Source organism: Corvus hawaiiensis, chromosome 1 (assembly GCF_020740725.1).
Source record: "Corvus hawaiiensis isolate bCorHaw1 chromosome 1, bCorHaw1.pri.cur, whole genome shotgun sequence".
Taxonomy (NCBI): domain Eukaryota; kingdom Metazoa; phylum Chordata; class Aves; order Passeriformes; family Corvidae; genus Corvus; species Corvus hawaiiensis.
Genome location: NC_063213.1, coordinates 14832943 through 14854073, shown reverse-complemented (window position 1 = coordinate 14854073; position 21131 = coordinate 14832943). Strand labels below are relative to the sequence as shown.

Sequence of the window (21131 nt, the reverse complement as noted above, 5' to 3'; positions counted from 1 at the left end):
CAGTAGTGTGCTCATCACCTTTTTCTGCAGTGTAGGTCTGAAGCATCCAAAGTTTCCATAATGAAACTATGAAATAACGCTTTAGTTTCACATATATTAGGGTAGCATAGTACTGATAAAGAGCAAACCAAGCAACACAGCTTTCCTATGTACTTCTGTCATAAACCAGGTACTGACAGAAATATCAGCAGTGGCTTTTCCTATGGGAACTTCTCAGTCCATGATACCCAATGAACCAAAATAAAGAACAACTTGGCCATTTATTGATTTGAACCAACAAGCTGTAGTGAGTTAACACTTCCATGCTGCATCTTTGAAGGCTGCAGCTCAGCAGAGCTGGCAGAGCTGGGGCAGCAGGTTGTCTGTGCAGCGTTGGTTCTGCAGACTCATACCGAGTATTGGAATCGATATGTGAAGCATATCTGTAGTGCGCAGTTGTTCTGAAGGGGGAGCACTTGTTTAAAATCTTTTTTTTTGTTTAAGCAATCACAGCCTTAAGTGGTTTCCAGATGATTTGCAAGAAAGAGAACACATTAGGTTGCTGTTTGCAGACATTACCAGCAAATTATCAATCATTTCTGAAAACCGCTAATTGGAGAAAATAATGTAACTGCGTTTGTTTTATGATGTTCTGATTTCTGGAAATAATATTCCAGTGTATCAGATGGCTGCATTTGTAGATGGGGTCATCAAGCTGACTCTGGATTTGCTGGTGAAACACATTGTCCATGTCTTTACCTCCCTTCACATAATGGTCAGTGTTTAGTATTGCTTCCTTTTAAGGTTTGCTTTCCTTAAGTATGAAATACCTTTGTGGCTCAACTGATCACACACCGCTGAAATAATGTGCCATCCATATTTTTGAAAGAACATTGTGTTTAAACGCACTCTTCTAAACAATACAGAAATGGAAAGCACTGCTGAAGAAATAACTCAAGTATATTAAGCTGGTCTGCATGTGGCTTTTGTTGTTGTTTTGTGGGGTTTTCTTAAAATGTTCATTCTTTTTGTGAAATGTGCTATTTCAGCTGGAAAAGAAAGAAAGGAAATCCTGGGGCCTGAAGCTCAAACAGATGAAATTGGATGTACAGGTATTTCTTTGTTAATCTGAGTCCCTTATACATAAAGTGCTATTGAATTTTGGTTAGGTGAGTATCATTCTGAAATCTTTGGAATTCTCCCACCTCTGTTTATAAAACTGCTTTGCTTTTCCATGCTACAGGTATTAAACTGTAAACAGTGTTTTAGCTGAGGAAAATAATCTGGGCACCTTTTGGTGGCCAGGATCCAGAGGTGTAGGTGACCAGTGACACAAAGCAGCCCTCCCTCCCTCCCTCCCCAGGACTGACCACAGAGCTCCAGCAGCACCATGTCTCCAAAGGAAATAACTGGGAGTAGCAATGATCTTGTATGTAGGTGTACCCATCAACAGGTAGTGTTTTAAACTATGAAAAAATATATAAAAATAAACTTAAGCTAATACTGTATTTTATTATCAATTCCTCTGTTTGTACTGATTACACAGAAAGCAAAATAAAATGTGTACTTCAGTTTCAGACTCAAACAAAAACAGATGGTTTGTTATTTTTTCTAGTTCTCTGCTTGACAAAAGATTAATATATATCACATCTAACTTTTTAAAGTTGTTTGGGGGTTTATTTTATGCCCTTACTAGATAGGTAGATAATATTAGAGTAAGTCTTATTTAAAAGCAAACCCATATCTAAACATTGATATGTTTTAAACTCTAGATTCACACATTCTTTTCAATTCCTATAAAGTCAGTTCTCTCCACATAAATGTGGAGAGCTGCATTATTCATTGCATTACACTCTACATGTGAGAGACTGCCTCATGTCATAAAAAGATTGTGTCAAATTGTAAATTGAGTATATGACTTCACACTGAGATGAATCATAAAACTTCTCTTTCCTATTAAAAATATACTCCACATTAATAGTGGAGAACATCTGTCATGATTTAGGGTGCTGCAGGCAGAGCTTTCACAGAATGTTCCACCATGGTAAAAATAAACTCTATGAACAATGTATTTAGGGAAATACTTGGTATCAAATATTTATCATACGTGCATTAAGTAAAATATTTACTTTATTATTTGCTATTTTGCAATGCAGTTGATCACTGGGTTTTTCTCTTTAAGTTTTTAACTGGAAAATATTGAAGCTTGTTAACTAGATCTGAAGCCTTTTTGGTAGCCATTTCCAACACCAGAGAGCAAGCCAGTCAGAGTTCAAGTTTGCTGCATTTTTCTGGCCAGCTTGTTATTGAGTTTAAATATCTTCTTTGTGCTAATGAACAGTTATAAATAACATTAAAAATTGTGTCTTGAAGGCAGCAAAGGTACTTTTGCAAAGACAGGAGCCAAGATGGTAAACTGACCTTCCAACTACAAGGCCTAAATCATAATTAATGTTGCATTTAAGGTTTTTTTGGAAATTGATAAGAACAGCTAAATCTGAAATGATAAAAATGCACTGAGTTAAAGAGGCAAACTGTGTTTAGTCAAGTTTTTAAATATCATTATGCTACCAGTTCTTTTAAAATGTGGCATAATCTGGCATCTTAAAGGGCTTGACCTACACTAGTATCTGTAAAGAGTTTTTAAATCCTTGGCTAGAGGGAGATTTGGTAATGTAAATTACTGAATCTCATTTATGTTCTTTTTAAACTTAATTTTGTATCTTGTGGCTTGCTTTTCATGCTTAGTAAAAGAAGATGAATGTGATTCTGATGCAGAAAATGAGCAAAACCATGACCCTAATGTTGAAGAATTCCTTCAACAAGAAGATACAGCTGTTATCTACCCTGAAGCACCTGAGGAGGACCAGAGACAAGGCACGCCAGAAGCTAGTGGTCAGGATGAAAATGGTAAATATGTCACCAGTTCAGTTCTTATGGAATCAGTTGTACTCACTACTTGACCTAAAACTTCTGCTGTACTTAAGACAGCAGAATGCATGTACACATAACTATAGAGGAAAAAACTTTAGTTAAATAATTATAAGAGGATGGGATCATCATGCAAAAAACATTGCCACTTGATTTTGTGAAACAAGACATGCACTGGGATTCAGTTGTATGAGTACCTAAATGATAACCTCAAGTCATTGAAAAGAAAATTTCAAGCTTTCATAAATCCATTCAACATCCTTATATGAAAGAACAGAATAAACATTTATTAAATATAATAGATGTAAAGCAAAATAGTACAGTTCTATATAAGAATAACTTAAGAATAGTTATAACATGTTTCTTTCCTTTTTTATCTTTCTAAACAAAGCTCCCAAAAGGATCTATTAGATAGAATTTCTTTTATTGGGTAGCCAGTCTATGACAGGCTTTTGGGTTTGGCTTCTTTGCCTGAAAAGACAGCAGTGGAGAAAAAAAACAGCATTGTTCATACAAAAACATCTATGTGAAAAAATAATGGCCTGTTGTTATTTTTAGGTAGATCTGGTTTTTTTTCTCTGAGAAAGTTTCATGCTTAAGGTGTTCTGAGTGAGATGAGAAGTTACACTTCGTTCATTTCTTCGTCATGAAATATTTGAAGGCAAATGCTGTTCAGATTGGTTTTGCATTCTGTGTGTTTTCTTAATTGTTCAGCTTAGATTGCTTGTGATAGTTGGAGTATTTATGATTTTTCAGTAAAAAGTAACATCTTACATAAATGGTTAGAATTTGTTGTGTTCTAGTCATTTTAAAAAATGTATATAACTGAACAGATAAATGTCATTGTAGCAGTAGTACTGTACTGGAGTCTAAGGGAGAGCAGTGAAAGAAGTAAAGATAATCTTTTTGTTCTTCTGCTCCAGAGATTTTATGCTATTAGAAATTTTACTTTAAAAAGTGCATTCATTAATTTAAGATTTTAATATGTGGTTGCAGTGGCGCATATTGTCAAGTTAGTTTTGCAGACTTGCCATATGATTTCCATGTAATCATTAAAAATACACATTTGTATTAATCATTTAAATTGGACCTATCCCAGTAACTTCACAGAGAAGCATTCTGAAGATCACAATGCTGAATAATAGTGTTTAGTGTTTTAATCATTTTGGAACAGAAAATGCCAAAAATATAGTGACATTTGGTAAAGGTATGTGCTTACAAACTGGGTTACTGGACAAGACAAGCGACAGAGTCAGAGTTTTTAGTGATTTTGGGAAACCATTGTCATTTCTCCATTTCCTCCAATGGAAATAGAATATAAATTAACATGCTTTTGACATTTCCACTGAGTTATATTTGTGCTGAAATTGAGTACTCTTTATGTCAGATGAGTTGAATTATAGATGGTAAAAAGAGAATTGAAAGGAGGCATACTTGTTCTTCACATGTGGGGATGGCTTCATTTTTTCAGTTAAACCAGGAAAAATGGAAATTGATAGAACAACAAAAAATCCCTGTGGATAGGGGTTACCTTGATTGTTACTGTAACAAGTGTAAAAGGACCTATATAACAGAAAAAGTGGTGATTTTTAGTAATAAGGAAAAGTGGTTTGACTCTACTTTTCACTGTTGCAAGAACAGTGGCACATTCAGTAAAAATAAAGTTGGTAAATTCCACACAAACAGAATGAATTGCTACTTCGTGGAACATATAATCAATCTGAGGTGATAACTGCTGGAAGAGGTCATGAAGGTAAATAATTCAGAGGTACTTTCTAAAGTACTGGTTCATTTTATGAGTATTAATAATTCTTACGGTTCTGAAACTTAAAATGACAGCATGTACAAATGTGCCCCTTGTGCATCAGAGCATAAAATGTTAATCAGTAAAGACCTTCCACCTTTCTCATGCTCAGCACAGTGCATAGAAGCCTCCTTGCAACATTTGCTTCCTGCTTGTCTTGAAGCACGGAAGACTAGCATGGTCATTGGAGTATATCATACCTATAAATTGATGGTTTGATCAAATACAGGAAACCCTGCATTTATTTGAACATACCTTCATCAATTTATAAAGAAATATTTTTTTCAGTCCTTTAAAAAATAAATTTTTCAAGGATAGAATGAGTTACTATGTGGAGGGCTAAACATATGCTGATAAGAAGGGATGGAGTTAAAACTTTATAAATGGTGACTTCTTGAAATAGACTTGTGAAATTAATACTTAGCTTCAATCTGGTTTCACTTTTCCCTGTACTAATACAGAAGTACTTCATGAAAGCCAGCAAAAGAGATTCCATCGATCACATTAGACTCATATGTATGCCCTTATGTTTGATATCTCTACTTTCTGTTCTGCAGACAGTATGCCCTACTAACATGTACTTATCTGTGAATCACAGAATGGTTTGGGTTGGAAAGGACCTTTAAAGGTCATCTAGGTCCAACCCCTCTGAAATGAGCTGGGACATCTTCAAGTTTATCAGGTTGCTCAGAACCCTGTCCAGCCTGGTCTTGAATGTTTCCAGGGATGGGACATTTACCACCCCTGTGGGCAATCTGTTCAAGTGTTTTACCACCCTTATCACAAAAAATCTCTTCCTTATATCTAGTCTCAATCTACTCTCTTTTGGTTTAAAACCATTCCCCCTAGTCCTATCAGCATATTGTGCTGACTCTCTCCAGTGTACACTGGGGCAGCCATACCATAGTGCAGGAGATTGCATAATACCTGTGCAAAAATCTAAATTATCACTAGTCCTTCTCTGAAACAGATGGAGCTTCCAGCAGCTGCATGCTTTCTTACAGCAATAGCTGTAAATGCAAAGCCTGTTTGTTGCTGGTAATAAGTTTGGAACTTGTTGATTTAAATCTGGTGCATTGTCTGTCCTGTGTAGGAACACCTGACGCGTTTTCCCAGCTGCTCACGTGCCCGTACTGTGATCGAGGGTACAAGCGTTTCACCTCTCTGAAGGAACACATTAAATACCGCCATGAAAAAAACGAAGATAACTTCAGTTGCTCCTTGTGCAGTTACACATTTGCGTACAGAACGCAGCTCGACCGCCACATGACATCACACAAATCAGGAAGAGATCCAGTAAGTGGCCTTGGAATTAAGGGTTTATTGTCCTCTGTAGCAACGCTGTGATTTGTTATATGGGCAGAAATGTACAGAGTGGGTAAGCTGTTCACAGCAGAATATCTGTGTGCTGATGGTCCAGTCCCAGAGCACACACTCAAGCTTGCTGCCCAAGTCAGGCCTTTTCTGTAGCTGTCGAAGACTGAGATCTCAATTCCTGTTTTCATTCATCTAGGCAGTTGTTTTCAGAAGTGCTTTATTACGTTTATAGGTAATTTGTTGTTTTTTTCTATTCGTTGGCCTAAAAAATGTGTAAAAATTATGACTCAAATCTAATTGCAAATCTTTAATGAAATACTTCCTTTTGTTTTCTTAAATCCTGTTTGGATCATTTGCAATTTACTGTAGCATTTTTGCCTTTAAGGAACAAACCTTTCCATTGCTTGAATTGTGAGGTACAGTTTTTAAATGAAATTCATGCTATAAGACAATTTACAAATAATTAGTCTGTAAAATAAGGTGTTTCAGTACTAAATGAAGCGACATAAAAGGCTAAAGATGTTATGAGCTTCTTTTCTCTGGTTCATGGACTGACCTGAGAGCATGGTTCCCTGAAATGTCTTCCATGAGTTAGCCATCTGATCACTACAGATCCTGAGATTCTGTTCTCCTGTCCCTCTTCTTTTCTTTTTTTATCCCCACAATGTCGCATCATCCATCGCCAGCACATGCTTCCATAGCTTATCAGAGGCACTCTGAGGCTCAGGAACCAAGTGAAACAGTCAGGAATTATGCAGAGAGAAAACCATACAGATTTTCCACCACCAGCTTAAAGAGGTTTGGAGATGTTTTCTTCTGAGGACAGACTAGAAAGATTGATACTCTTCAGAAACGAAACAGGAGACAAATACAACAGAAAGACACAAAACAGAATGTGAAAGTAAAGGTACTTCCACCATTTCTGGTAGCACCAAACCAACAGATCTTTTGTTAAAAGGCTGAAAGGCTGTAGCCCAGAGTAAAGGAGATGCTTTTTTACACATTGGCTATTAACCTCCATCCTACAAAGTACCACCAAGTCCAGCAATTTAAAGGGCTTAAAAATTTATTATACATTTCTATATCTAAGTGTTCACATTCACAGGTCAATTAAATAGGTACAAGAAGTATCAGCCATCCTTCTGCAAGGATTTTATTTTCTCACAAGCTTTGGAATAACCTCACCAGCATATTCTGGTGTGGCAGTTCTTTTTTATTCAAATATGCTTCCCATGAACAATTAATTTCTGTTTCACTTCCTTTTTGGCTCTGCTTCTACTTGAAAAGTTACTTTCGTCTTATATACATCTTATATTTCTAACTATAAAGTCTATGAATGCTATTTATATAATGCTTTTTTGTGGGCTACCACATTTGTTTTCAGTCTTTTCAGTTACAAGCCTAAAACCAGAAGAATAAGGTAGTTGAGGGAGATGGAAGCCTTTCTCATTCTTGCATGTAGTTTGAATGAAAAAATAAAAAATACCAAGTGAGTAAACACTCTCAGAAGAATTGCTAAAAAGGGAAGCTTAAATTGTATTCCCGCAGATATGTTTTAATGGATTTATACTTTTGAAGGCACAATTGTATTTGATTAATGTTGTTTCTAGGAAGTATCTGGAACTCAGTATTACACCTGTTTAAGTGTGTTCTTTTCTCTCAAGCCATAACCAGAATTAAAACTACAATAGTTTAGATACTTGGCAAATTTGAAATACTTACTTGTTTAGGTTATTATCACAAAGTTGTCATGTCTTCAAAATTGGCTGCATATACTTGATTACATCATTTGTGTAATGGAAAATGAACTTTTGTCCTTAGTAAAATATAGACCTCCTGGTTGTGGATCTTAAACAGCTGCGTGTTTAAAACTTGATGTCTTATTCTAAAAGAACTTCACCTGACAATAGATTATTTGGATAACTTGGTTAGCTGGTAATGTCCATCATGTGACAGTTTTGTAATTGTTCTGTACAAAGAAGCAACGAGCAAAGATAAAATCTAGTGTAGTGAAGGCAGTGGAAGGGGTACCTGCACACTGGACCTCCTTCTGAGCCAGGGAGAGGTGTGCAAAACTTCTGCTCCAGCAGAGAGCTGAGAGCCATCCTGCACCTTCTCCTTCATCCCTCCCTCCTCCCCATGCTCCTCATGGCTCCCTTGGCTGCTCCTACACCACTAACAGTTGGTAGGAGGTGATGCTGCATATGTGTCGTCTGACTCCACATGTGAAGCACCAGAAGAGATGCTGAAGTGTGAAAAAGTGCTTCTTATATTTGTTTTAATTTTTTTCTCATCAATTTATGAAGCACCTGTAGGTAGTCTTTCAGAATTTTGCAGTGTTGTGCACACTGCTGAAAAACGGCAGTTCTTAGAGACTGTGGTCAAACCATCTGTGAAAAACCCCTGATACACCTGTAGTTTCTGTCTTCCAAATAACTTTTGAGGGTTCTCATTAATTAGTTTTGTTCTCTGGTGTGAGAGGGGTGGGCTTCAGTCCTAAGCATAGTAAACATTTGATGCAGGGATGTATTAGTGGCTAGTTACAGATCTTAATGCTGATGGTTCTTCTTTCAGTCCTTGAAGGAGTGCAAAGGAATGTTCTTTGAATATTGCAGTTAATTCTCTAATGAGGCTTTAACAGTGCTGAAATGGGGAAAAACGTTTGAATCTGAGAAAATGAAGGTGAAAGTATTACAGGTGGTACTTTGGAGAAGTGTTATGAGTTCTCAGTTACTTTTAAAGAAGATCCTTCAAAGTATTTCTGACAAAGTCCCAGATATATAAAACAGTATTACAAGAGACAGCAAGAAAGCTGAACAGAGAGTTACAAATATAAGAAGCTAAGGCAAAATAGATTTGGAAACACTACGTAGCAGAAAGCTTAAAGCACCTTATAGCTAGGATCAGGAAAACAGGAAAACTCATTAAAAATTTGGTAAGCAGAGTGTGGACTTCCATGCCTTAGAAATAGAATATTAGATTTAAAGACTGGAGCAGAATCATTTCTGACAGATTGAATACATGCACTGATACTTAGTATGAATATTTATGTCATCCAGGACCTGCAGTAACTGTATATATCCTGAGATCTGTTAGCTTGTATAATCTCAAGTCAAATGGTACTAACTGATTCTTGGCAGGCTTAAGTAAATCTTGACATGGTCCCCTAGACTCAGTGCAGTTGGATCATTAAAGTGAAATGCAGTGAGTCAGCCACAATATTCTAGAACATCATCTTCAAGGGACTTAGTTAAATGGAGCTGAAAAGCCATGTGAACTAGCAAAAGACAGCTGACAAACCCCGGAACGAGGGTCACATGCTAATCAGGATAAGCTGGAGTAGAGACCTCACTGCAGAGCCCAGGAGGAGGCAGGAAGCTGCCCACCCTGAGCAGGGTGGGAGCAGAATCTGCTGAAAGGTAAAATCTGCAGCTCAACCAAATGCTTATCCCAAGGGAACCGTTGAATTAGAGTATTGGGAAGTAATTTAGATTATCTTATTTCAATTTGTCTTCTGTTAGCATTTGTAACATATAAAGGAGGACAGGGAGTAGAACAGGAAGGGTTGATAATTTGGACAGCATATCTCATTGCAAGAGTTCAGACTTTCATCCAGCAACCTGCACAGCCATGGGTCCTTCAGATCTGCAGGCATGTCTCACAGCAGGGTCATCATCCTGTGTTTTATCCATCCTTGCTGCTCCAGCACACTTCTCAGCCCAGCAGTCATGTCTGTGCTCAGGGAAGAGCCCCAGCACGTGGTGAGCATCTGCTCCCAGTGCTGCCGAGCGCAGCAGGCCAGAGCCAGGGGTAGGAGTTCCCCACATGGTTTCACACCAGAGGCAGCTGATCCACACCCACTGCTCGTGGTGGGCAGCCTCTTTGTCCCCAGAGTCCATGAACAGCTTGTCACAAACTGTCCGCTGCGGCTTGTCGGTGCTGGAGCCCAAGGTGCCACGACCTTCCTAAAAGCATCTCCAGAGCGAAGCCACTGGGCAGGACCACTGTATACGCATGGATAGTTCCAGTGAATGGGTCGACGACAAAGAGACGGGAAGGGTCTCCGGATAGAGTTCCACGGGAGGGGTTTAATGCAGCCATGCTCGTGAAGGGTTCCAGGGATGAAGACAAAGAACAATGGAGGGTCCAGGGTTAAATATGGGAGCAGATCAAGCCTCAGGGACCAATGATCTGAGGGCTCGAGGGCAGTACACAGGTGGGGTTAGGGTAAGGGAACTAATGGGGAAACTCTGAGGAAGTGGTGATGGGGCAGGGGTCAATGGGGGAAACCTGGAGTGGAGAACATTCTAGGGCAGGGACGTGTAACAAGGGGCAGGGAGGCCGTGGGCCAACCAGGGAAGCAGAACTGGGATACATTAACATACTAGAATAATGCATCCTGGGAAAAGCCTTTTCTGTCACCCTAACCTGGGGAGGAATCTTCAGTACTAAGGACTGCCTCACCAGTGGACTCTCTTTGTCCCTTGTATCATCGGCTCACCAGCCACCACACAGCTCTGTTCATGAGTTTATGAAAATGCTTCTCCCAGTTACCAAAAATGTGCAGTTGTATCCCAATTGTGGTAGAATATCTTTTTGCCAAGCAAGCTCTACTTAAAAAGGAGCTGCTGGGTTTTTTTTAATAAACCAGTTGTTTGAACTGAAGAATTCCTAATTCCTCTATTACATGTTGGTAATTAAGCTGCTTCAACTTTTAAAGTGCATGTGATTTTTGTCCTTAAAAATACATATTCATAGTTTTACACAGTTTGTGGTAAAATTACAGATCTTGCAAATACATGTCACATGTACTACATATTACGTGTCTGTCTTAGCTTTTGCTTTTTTTTTATGCTAGTGTAGCAATAAAGACAAAAACAATTTAGAAGTTAATAAATGCTCACACAAGGCAAAATCTAACAAAATCACAGAGCTCCAGTGCAAATAGTGAAGAGGTTTGATGTTGTGTACTTGGCAAATCCCTCCATATTTTTATTTGTTTCGGTTTAGTTTCTCACATTTAATTTGCAAATTAATTGTGACCAGAAGTCCCTTTATTGTCACTGAGCTACCTTCCCTTGAGCAATCTTGTGGCATCATTATATAGAGGAATCCAAGGCCAACAGTAAACCCTGGAAGCATGTAAATGGAAAAATCAAGTCAATTGATTGAAGTTTAAACAGGCTTCTATCGACTTTAATGTTTTCTGTCCTGCATGAAATATTCTGTGGGTAGTGGGCTTGGGGTTTTTCCTGATGTTTTTGCTTTCACAAGTAGAATTAGGATTCATCCTGGAACTTCCTACTCACATAACATGTCAGTGTAGACATCACCTGAATTTAGGAGAAGGGGCAACTGTATTTTGAATTTATTTTTTTCTTTTTACTGTACCAGATTTATTCAGAAAAAATGTGTGTCTCAGTTTTTACCTGATTTTTAATTTGTTTCTTTTTCCATACCACCTTTAGTGTCTTACAATTATGGTTGATTGTTTTCAGGTTTGTATTGCGTTTTCTCTGTTGCAATGTGAAAATACAAGGTGTTTGTGCAAGATTTTGTCCTGTAAAATAATTAAGACTTCTTTCCTACAGAGACATGTGACGCAGTCCAGTGGTAATCGAAAATTCAAGTGCACTGAATGTGGAAAAGCTTTTAAATATAAACATCACCTAAAGGAGCACCTACGAATCCACAGTGGTAAATAAATCAAGCATTGAATTGACTACTAATGTTGCCATTTCTGCTCTTTATAACTTTGATGTAGTAGCAGTCTTGTAAGTCTAAGTTTAAAATACTAGTGTTTTCCTTATTTTTTTCCCCCTGGAATACTGCAAGCACTGACTGCAGCCTTCAGCTGTGTGCAGGGAATATGCAGAAAAACTCAAAGAGGATTTAAAGTTGCAACTTAATCTCTTACAATTAAGGAAAACTTGACTTGTCACAGAAGAAATAGGGACATCTTTCTGGTCCTTTTCACTTGCCTGTTTTTTTCTTCAATGTTTGCAGATCATTCAGTGTGTTACAAGCCTTGCTGGAAAATTTTAATTGATAATAATCAGCGCATAAGAATCGTGTGTTCCTCCTGTCACTGTAATTGTCATCACTCAAGACAAGTCATATTAAAGTAGACTCAGGACACAATTTATTAGAAAAGTTCCAATTTATAAGAAATGTTATATATAATAATATATTTTAATATATAATATAACAATAGGTTAGATGTGGTCACTCAAAAGAGATTATTAATTTCTGTCTTTAACCCGGTATTGTGGGTTATTGTGAGTATTGTAGCAAATATGGGTAGATTGTATTTGCATTTGCTGCAATAAAACATGCATAGCTCCTTATACAATTATGATTTGCATTTATTGCATTTTTTTCTTTAATCATATTCTTTTTTTTTCTATTCTGAAGTACTTTATGTAGCTTCTGAAGTTAGTGGTGGTACTATTTTAATGGAGTTCAGTGAAATCTGTAATTGTCAAATAGAGAAATACTGGAACACAGGATCATGTGGGCTCCTTCCTATACCTACTAGTGGATCACAAACTTATTAAAGGAGCCTTGGATCAGAGCTATACTCTTACTGTTCAATCCACTAGATAAGATTATTTTTTTTTCCCTAGGACTTTTTGAGAGGTCATTATAATGTATTCTTTCTGGTAATTATTGTTTGATGTAGCTACGCTGTAACCTGGTTAACTGTTCCATATGCATTTTTTCTTTTCTTTTTTTTTTTTTTAATCTTTAGGAGAGAAGCCATATGAGTGCCCAAACTGCAAGAAACGTTTTTCCCATTCTGGTTCATACAGTTCACACATAAGCAGTAAGAAGTGTATTGGTTTGATGCCCGTGAATGGTCGAGCCCGGTCAGGGCTCAAGATGTCTCAGTGCTCCTCCCCTTCCCTTTCTGCATCACCAGGTAGCCCAGCAAGACCACAGATACGACAAAAGATAGAAAATAAACCCTTGCAAGAGCAGCTTCCTCTTAACCAAATTAAAACTGAACCTGTGGATTATGAATTCAAGCCCATAGTGGTTGCTTCAGGAATTAATTGTTCAACCCCTTTGCAGAATGGGGTCTTTAGTGGTGGTAGCCCATTGCAGGCAACCAGTTCTCCTCAGGGTGTGGTGCAAGCTGTTGTTCTACCAACAGTAGGTCTGGTGTCTCCCATAAGCATCAATTTAAGTGACATTCAAAATGTATTGAAAGTGGCAGTGGATGGTAATGTAATAAGGCAAGTACTGGAAAACAATCATGCTAATCTTGTGTCCAAAGAACAAGAAACAATCAACAATGCATCTATACAACAAGCTGGCCATTCCCTCATTTCAGCGATCAGTCTTCCTTTGGTTGACCAAGATGGGACAACCAAAATTATCATCAACTACAGCTTGGAGCAGCCAAGTCAACTTCAGGTTGTTCCACAAAATCTAAAAAAAGAAAACTCTGTTCCTGCAAATAGTTGCAAAAATGAGAAATTACCAGAAGATCTCACAGTGAAGTCTGAGAAAGATAAGAACTTTGAAGGAGAGACCAATGATAGCACTTGTCTTCTTTGTGATGACTGTCCAGGAGATCTTAATGCACTTCAAGAATTAAAGCACTATGAAACAAAAAGCCCTCCTCAGCTTCCCCAGCCCAGTGGAACAGAAGCTGAGAAACCCGAGTCCCCTGTCCCATCAGAAGCTGGGGAGAACAACTTATCTCCTGGTCAGCCACCTTTAAAGAACCTTCTATCGCTCCTAAAAGCGTATTATGCATTAAATGCAGAACCAAGTGCAGAAGAGCTTTCAAAAATAGCAGATTCTGTAAACCTACCACTGGATGTGGTAAAAAAGTGGTTTGAAAAAATGCAAGCTGGACAAATTTCTGTGCAGTCTTCTGGACCATCTTCTCCTGAACAAGTTAAATTAAGCAGTCCCACAGACAACGATGATCAAGCAGCAACTACAAATGTGAGTGAACCCCAGAACAGCACAAATAACTCAGAAAATCCTGTCAGTACAACAAAATCTCAGACTTTACCAGAGGGATCAACTCTGAATGGTTCACACAGTAGCACGCCATCTGCATCACCACTAAACCTTTCTTCATCAAGAAATTCACAGGGTTACACGTACACGGCAGAGGGTGTACAAGAAGAGCCACAAATAGAACCTCTTGACCTTTCTCTACCAAAGCAACATGGAGAACTGTTGGAAAGATCTACCATAACTAGTGTTTACCAGAACAGTGTTTATTCTGTCCAAGAAGAACCTTTGAACTTAACTTGTGCAAAAAAAGAACCACAAAAGGACAACAGTGTTATAGACTCTGATCCTATTGTAAATGTAATCCCACCAAGTGCCAATCCCATAAATATTGCTATACCTACAGTCACTGCCCAGTTACCTACAATTGTTGCCATTGCTGACCAGAACAGTGTTCCCTGCTTGAGAGCTCTCGCTGCCAATAAGCAAACCATTTTGATTCCACAGGTGGCTTATACATACTCTACTACAGTTAGCCCTGCAGTTCATGAGACACCACCAAAACAGACCCAAGCCAATGGAAATCAGGTAATTTGATCCCCATATTCCTGCATGATGTATGTATGATGTAGTCAATCTGTATCAGTGCTGAGCTAACAGAAAACTATCAGGGTAAATTAAACAAAAATATAAATACAAGCCATCAGGCTTATTTGACTTGACTGTAAATGGGTAATAGACATTACTGTTGTGCCCTCTGCAAAGCTAGTCAGCTCAGGCATCTTGAATCCAGACTAACAGAAACTGTTGTGCATGGACAGCTCAGTTCTTCTCCATATTTAATTTTCTAGGACATTAGTGCTCACTATTTTAAAGACTATCTAATGCTCCTGATCAAAAAGCAAAATAAAACCATAGCTTCTGTCTTTTGCTGGCTCTGTATCTCCTCTTTCCCCACACTCAGAAAATAAACTCTTCGGAATGTTTGGCTACATTTCACACTGCTCTGCTTCTTTGGCTTGCAAAGTAGCTGAATTCATCCTGCACTGTAATGGCACTTTAAACAAAACACAGATATATTCTGAATTGAAAGTCAGGGAGATATTTGTCTTCTTCATCTGCCATTCCTGTATCCTGGCTTGCTCTTCCCTGGGTGCATCCAGATGTGATCTAACCAGGGTCAGTCCTCCTGAGAATCACCTGTGCGCATTGAGGTAGGGACAGGGCAGAACAGAAAAGTGCCTGAGTGTTTCTGCTTAAATCTGAGAAATTTAATAATCTATTCAGGCTTCTGTATTGTCAGAGACTGAGGAGCCTTGAAGAGTTACAAGGTTGCTTATATTAAAAGCTTGAGACAGACATTTGAGGTAGCTAGCATGTACACTTTTATATTCAGATTTGATAGTATGTGATAAAATATGTGTGTAGTGATGCTGCTGATGTCAGTAGAAAATACTGTGCTTTTAGAGGGGAGTTTTAGCACTTGAAATGCTTAGAAATAGACAATTATATTTTTGAAACTAGTAATGAAACTATTTGAAGTCCCTTAAATTTGGGGCTAAGTAGTATTTTTGGTAGTTTCATGAGGAAGAAGGTAGTCAAATATTCAAATTCAAATGGTAACTTAAATAGCATTTTTGTGAAAACTTCAGCAAAAACAGCCTTTTAACTTCTTAGAGTCTGTGAGGCAGCAAAAGGTAGGTGGATTAGCAAAAAATGCAGTTAGTTGGCAAATTTGCTCTTCTCACTTACTGAAGTGCTTTACAGGTCTGTAATATTGCATTTATTTTATGGGCCCTGAATTGGACCTGGCCAACAATTAGATTTGGATGTGATTAAAGCCAGTCCCAGTAAGGATTCTGCATCTGGGTGGTGGCAGGGACTGCAAAGCAGAACAATGCAGTAAAAGATTTTTTTTGACTGTGGAAGTCTAAACAATTTTGTTTGTCTGCTTATGGAATTGAATGAGAATAGCAGCTTCATTTTATGTGGGTTACTTTTTTTATTGAACTTAACTTTTTTTTAAATTTTTCTGAAGGATGAAAGGCAAGACACTAGCTCAGAAGGAATACCCAATGCAGAAGATCAAAATGATTCTGATTCAACACCCCCAAAGAAAAAAATGAGAAAGACAGAAAATGGGATGTATGCATGTGATTTATGTGACAAAATATTCCAGAAGAGCAGCTCATTGTTGAGGCATAAGTATGAACACACAGGTATGTACTGGGAAAAGATGTTTCCGATCATTATTTCTTTGATAACGTGTAATTGATAATCTCAACTGGAATCCAGTTTTCAGACAGTGTAGGGAAGTGTAGCAGTCCTTACTGCCTGTGCTAAGCTTTCTTTAGAAACCCCTGGTTTTGTATATTTGTTTGACAGAACAGTGATTCTGTCTTTCTTTCAATTTGTTAGACCTGAACCCTAAATAGAAAAATGGGAGGTTTTGCATCTGGCTTGTGAATAATCATCTGTGAACCACAGCCTATAACTGAGGATATATTACTTTTAATTTACCTTGCCTGGTTATAAATTAAGAAAAAATTAAAAATATAAATTGGAAAAAAAAGGATCATGTATGTATTTGATACTTTACGTGAAAAGCAGCATGCCTGTCTGGCATGAAGGATTTTCAAACTGAGCCATATTTGTAATGACCTGAAATTAACAGGTTCAGATATTCATTAGACATAGAATCTAACCAGCAAAGAACACCCTTTTGGCTTTGATTTTTATTTTTAATTTCTCATAGTTGTCCCTTTTGGCTCCAGTTTTGGTATCTTTAGGATTTTTTTAGTACCTCTTGCTCTCTTTTTTCTTCCGTGATGTCGTAAAATAAAAATTCTTTTTTTAATTCGTTAGGTGCCAAATACATATTGGGTTTTGTATTATGTATTTCTTTCTTGCTGGCTCTGTTATGTCCTCTTTCCCCACATCCATAAAAGAAACTCTTTAGAACTTTTGGCTACTCCCATCATGCTGCTCTACTTTCTTGGTTTGCAGAGTAGCTGAATTACTATATTATATTCTATTAATTACATTTCTGTGTATTAACATTTTAATGTTATCTCACATATAAAATTAAAAGCATTGCAAATTCTTTTTTGTCTTGATCTTCTCAAGTTGTATTCATTAAGGGTATCTAATTTCATACCTATCCTGTCCTGAGACTCTTTTAACTCCTCCTTTTCCTAACACAATTGTTCTTCCCATACCAGTTTTGAGTTCAATGTAATGTTCAAAATCATAAAATCATTTAGGTTGGAAAAGACCTTTAAGATCATTGGCTCCAACCATTAACCCAGCACTGCCAAGTCCACCAGTAAACCATGTCCCAGAAGTGCCACATCTACACATCTTTTAAATACCTCTGGGGATTTAAATGACTTCCCTGGGCAGCCTGTGCCAGTACAACCCTTTTGGTGAAGAAATTTTTCTTAATTTCAAATCTAAACCTTCGCTGGCACAACTTGAGGCCATTGCATCTTGTCCTGTCACTTGTTCCTTGGGAAGAGAGACCAGCACCCACCTCGTTGCTTGTTCAGCATGAGATAACATGGATGTGCTGGTCATCTATGTAGTGTGACCAAAAACCTGCTGTCTTACTTCGTCTTTTATGTCTGAACTAAGACTGCAAAGTTCTTTTGTGTAACAACTTCGAATGTTAAAATAACACTGCTAGGCTCCTGATACATTTATGAGAGACTCTGGAATCAAGAGAATAGCTGGAAAACAGAGCAGAAACACACTGAGTGAAACAGGTTTTTCATGTCAATACATGTGTATTCAGCAAGTTTTGTACATAAAATATTCAACCTAGATTTTAGAATGATTTTCCTTTCACCAGTATCATGGAAGGACTTGGTACACAAAAGCCAACATAAAAGTTTAGTTGATTTTAAATTACCATCAAGATAGAAAAGTTAAAATGGTTTTGATTGAAAATAGTTCATGCAAGAAAAATGTCTCCTTTTCTAATTTATATTTGCACTTTTTTTGTGCTAGAAGGTGTATCTGAGAATCTCTTTATCCTCCTATGAGTTTTCCTAAAAAAAGTTACAAATTACTCTTGTGATTGTGACAATGTAGTCTTGCACCTTCATCCTTTGGGAGAGAAACTCAGGTTGATGACGCATGGAGTAGAACATCTTGTTAAATGAAATTTAATCCATGCTAATAAGTTCACCACCAGCATTTTTCAATGAAAACAACAGTGTGCATTTTTAAAACTTCAGCTACAAAATGTCCAATTGTTTGTCCTTTACTTTACAGGTAAAAGACCTCACGAGTGTGGAATCTGTACAAAAGCATTTAAACACAAACACCATTTGATTGAACACATGCGACTGCATTCTGGGGAAAAGCCCTACCAATGTGACAAGTGTGGAAAGCGGTTTTCACACTCGGGGTCTTACTCTCAGCACATGAACCATCGCTACTCCTACTGCAAAAGGGAGACGGAGGAGCGCGACAGCGCCGAGCCGGAGGAGATGGGCCCGGAGGTGCTGAGCAGCGAGCACGTGGTGGTCAGGGCATCCCCCTCGCAGATCGACTCGGATGAGAGAGAGAGCCTAACCAGGGAGGAGGAGGAATACAGTGAAAAAGAGGAAGAGGAGGAAGAAGAAAAAGACATAGAGGGACTTCAGGAAGAAAAAGAATGTAGGGAACTACAAGAAGTAGGGGATGCAGAAGAAGAAGCAGCAGTAGAAGAAGAAGGGAAAACTGAAGAGAACAAGAATGATGAAGCTGTAAATCAAGCAAGCAATGCAGAACCAGAAGTTATACAAAATAATGGGCAGGTGTCAGAAGAAAATAACAAATAAAGCTTACATGCTAGGTTTTTTCTATAAGGAAAAAAAAAGAAATTGGTAATGAAGTTCCTTCTATATTATACATGCTTTTCATGGAAACGCAGTAGCCTGCATACTGTGATTTCTGTTCACTACTGTGTAAAAAAATATATATATAAAAAAAAAGAAAAGAAAAAAAAAAGAAATCCAGGTGTGCCTGAACCTCAAACTTAGTAATTTTTCACACAGTTTTCCAAGTTAGGAACAAGTTTATAACATGAAGCAGATTAGAAAAATACAGTGACTCTGGAAGCAAAGGTTTAACAGGTTGTAGGAAACCTGATTATTAGACAAGCATCTGGCATTGTTCGTTTTATCAGTATTAATTTTCATTCTTAAGTTGATTAATTTTTAAACTGTACAATTGGGAGAGATTTATATGATTTTTTTTTTTTTAATGGTAAAACATTTCCTAAATCCGCTTCAGTATTTTCTTATGTTTTAAAATGTGAGAACTTCTGCACTACAGAATTCCCTTTTGCAGAGACATGTAATGCAGTTGCAAACAGTGCTTGGCTACCTTTGTAAATTCAACCTAGAGGGTAGCAGTTTCTGACATTAGATGTTGTAGTAGAGCATATTATCATTTAAAGTGTATTGTTAGCCTTAAGAAAGAAGATGATAGAAGAACTGAAGTTTCTTACTCATGTGGTTAAAAATGTAGTTGAGAAGATTGTCGTTGAGTTCTGATTGCAGGGACTAACAGTGTTAATACTGGTAAGGACAGGAAAGTTGTCAAAAACAGTGTTTGTAATTGTGTTTTGAGTATGTAGTAACAATATGAAGGATATGATATGAAGCTTTGTATCTCTTTTGGCCTTATGCAAGACCTGTGTGCTGTAAGTGCCATTTATCAGTATTACAAAGGCTCTAAGCAGCCTTTATCCAATGTGTGGCCTACAATAACTAGCATTTGTTGATTTGTATCAAACTTCTAAACTATTCATGGGGAAAAAAAACACTCAGCCATCAGAGAAGTAAGAACACTGGTATATTTCATTATTTAATTATTTGGTGGTATTTTGGGTTAATACCTGACTTGCAGAATTTCTCTACAATAATTACAAGGGAAATTTTCTAATCTGCTTTATTGCTTTATTGGTTTACTTTAATTTCAGACACATACATGACATGTTATCTGGCTCATAAGTATTTTCAAATGTTAGTTATTATGGACCCCATTTATTAACAATGTTAGCTGATTTTTACCTATCAGTATTATTTTATTTCTTTTAGTTTATAGATCTGTGCAACATTTTGTACTGTATGTCTTCAAACCTGGCAGTATTAATACCCTTCTTACTGACATATGTACCTTTTTAGTTTTAGAAAACTTTTATATTTATGTGTCTTATTTTTATATTTCTTTATTTATTACACAGTGTAGTGTATAATACTGTAGTTTGTATTAATACAATAATATATTTTAGTATGAAAATTTGGAAAGTTGATAAGATTTAAAGTAGAGATGCAATCGGTTCTCTTGCATTGAGATTTGATTTAACAGTGTTATGTTAACATTTATACTTGCCTTGGACTGTAGAACAGAAGAATTAAAATGGGAATGTATTCATTTTACAATTGCAATCAATTCATTTTACCTTTACCCAGTTTTTAATATAAAGCTCTTAAATTTTGAAATTCACTGTGTGACTAATAGCATGATGCTCTGCAGTTTTATTAAGAGATTAGTTTAACCATAAAACTCTCATTTCCTTAGTAAGCCAAATTAGAATAATCTTATAAAACAGTGTTGGGAACAATGTTTAACATTTTTGTGCCAATTTGTTCCTGTATTCATGTATGTATGTTACAAATCTGAAACTTCATTTTTAAGTTCCTTGTTACATCATGGTCATTTTCTAGTTTTTTACCAAACTCCCCATCTCACAATAAAATGCATCAACAAGTCTGACCTACTGTCATTATTCTGGTAATGTAGAAAATGTGTTTAAATTCTTTCTCTGAGGAGTTACTGAGACACAGATCCTGCTTCAGTGTTGATCCTAGGTTTCAGTGGTACATAAGGAGCATGGAAGTGAAAGAAGAGTTTGAACTGTGTGCAGGCACAGGGATTGCTACGTTAGTTCATTGGTTTACCAGCGTCAGGAGAACAACTGAGTTTTCAAAATGAACCATGTGGCTTTTTTGTTTGGTTTGGTTGGGTTTTTTTGGTTGTTTTTTTTTTTTCTATACCTATCTAATACACTGTTTAATGCTATCTTATTCAATAAGACTGCTTTTAAATGAAGTAAGTCCACAACTGTTTTCTT

The 21131-nt window shown here is 37.2% G+C and overlaps 1 protein-coding gene across 2 annotated transcripts in view; it reads left to right on the top strand.

Moving 5' to 3' along the window:
- The window catches only part of ZEB1 (zinc finger E-box binding homeobox 1), a 122281-nt gene extending 101508 nt beyond the window's left edge, over nucleotides 1–20773 (top strand). For both annotated transcript variants that reach the window (XM_048293730.1, XM_048293741.1), the window contains exons 3-9: nucleotides 1029–1091; nucleotides 2728–2889; nucleotides 5808–6010; nucleotides 11623–11728; nucleotides 12783–14593; nucleotides 16044–16224; nucleotides 18281–20773. In XM_048293730.1, coding sequence (XP_048149687.1) covers nucleotides 1029–1091; nucleotides 2728–2889; nucleotides 5808–6010; nucleotides 11623–11728; nucleotides 12783–14593; nucleotides 16044–16224; nucleotides 18281–18831 — 3077 coding nt within the window. In that variant the 3' untranslated portion in view covers nucleotides 18832–20773. The remainder of the gene's footprint in view (nucleotides 1–1028; nucleotides 1092–2727; nucleotides 2890–5807; nucleotides 6011–11622; nucleotides 11729–12782; nucleotides 14594–16043; nucleotides 16225–18280) is intronic.
- Nucleotides 20774–21131: the final 358 nt, after the last annotated feature.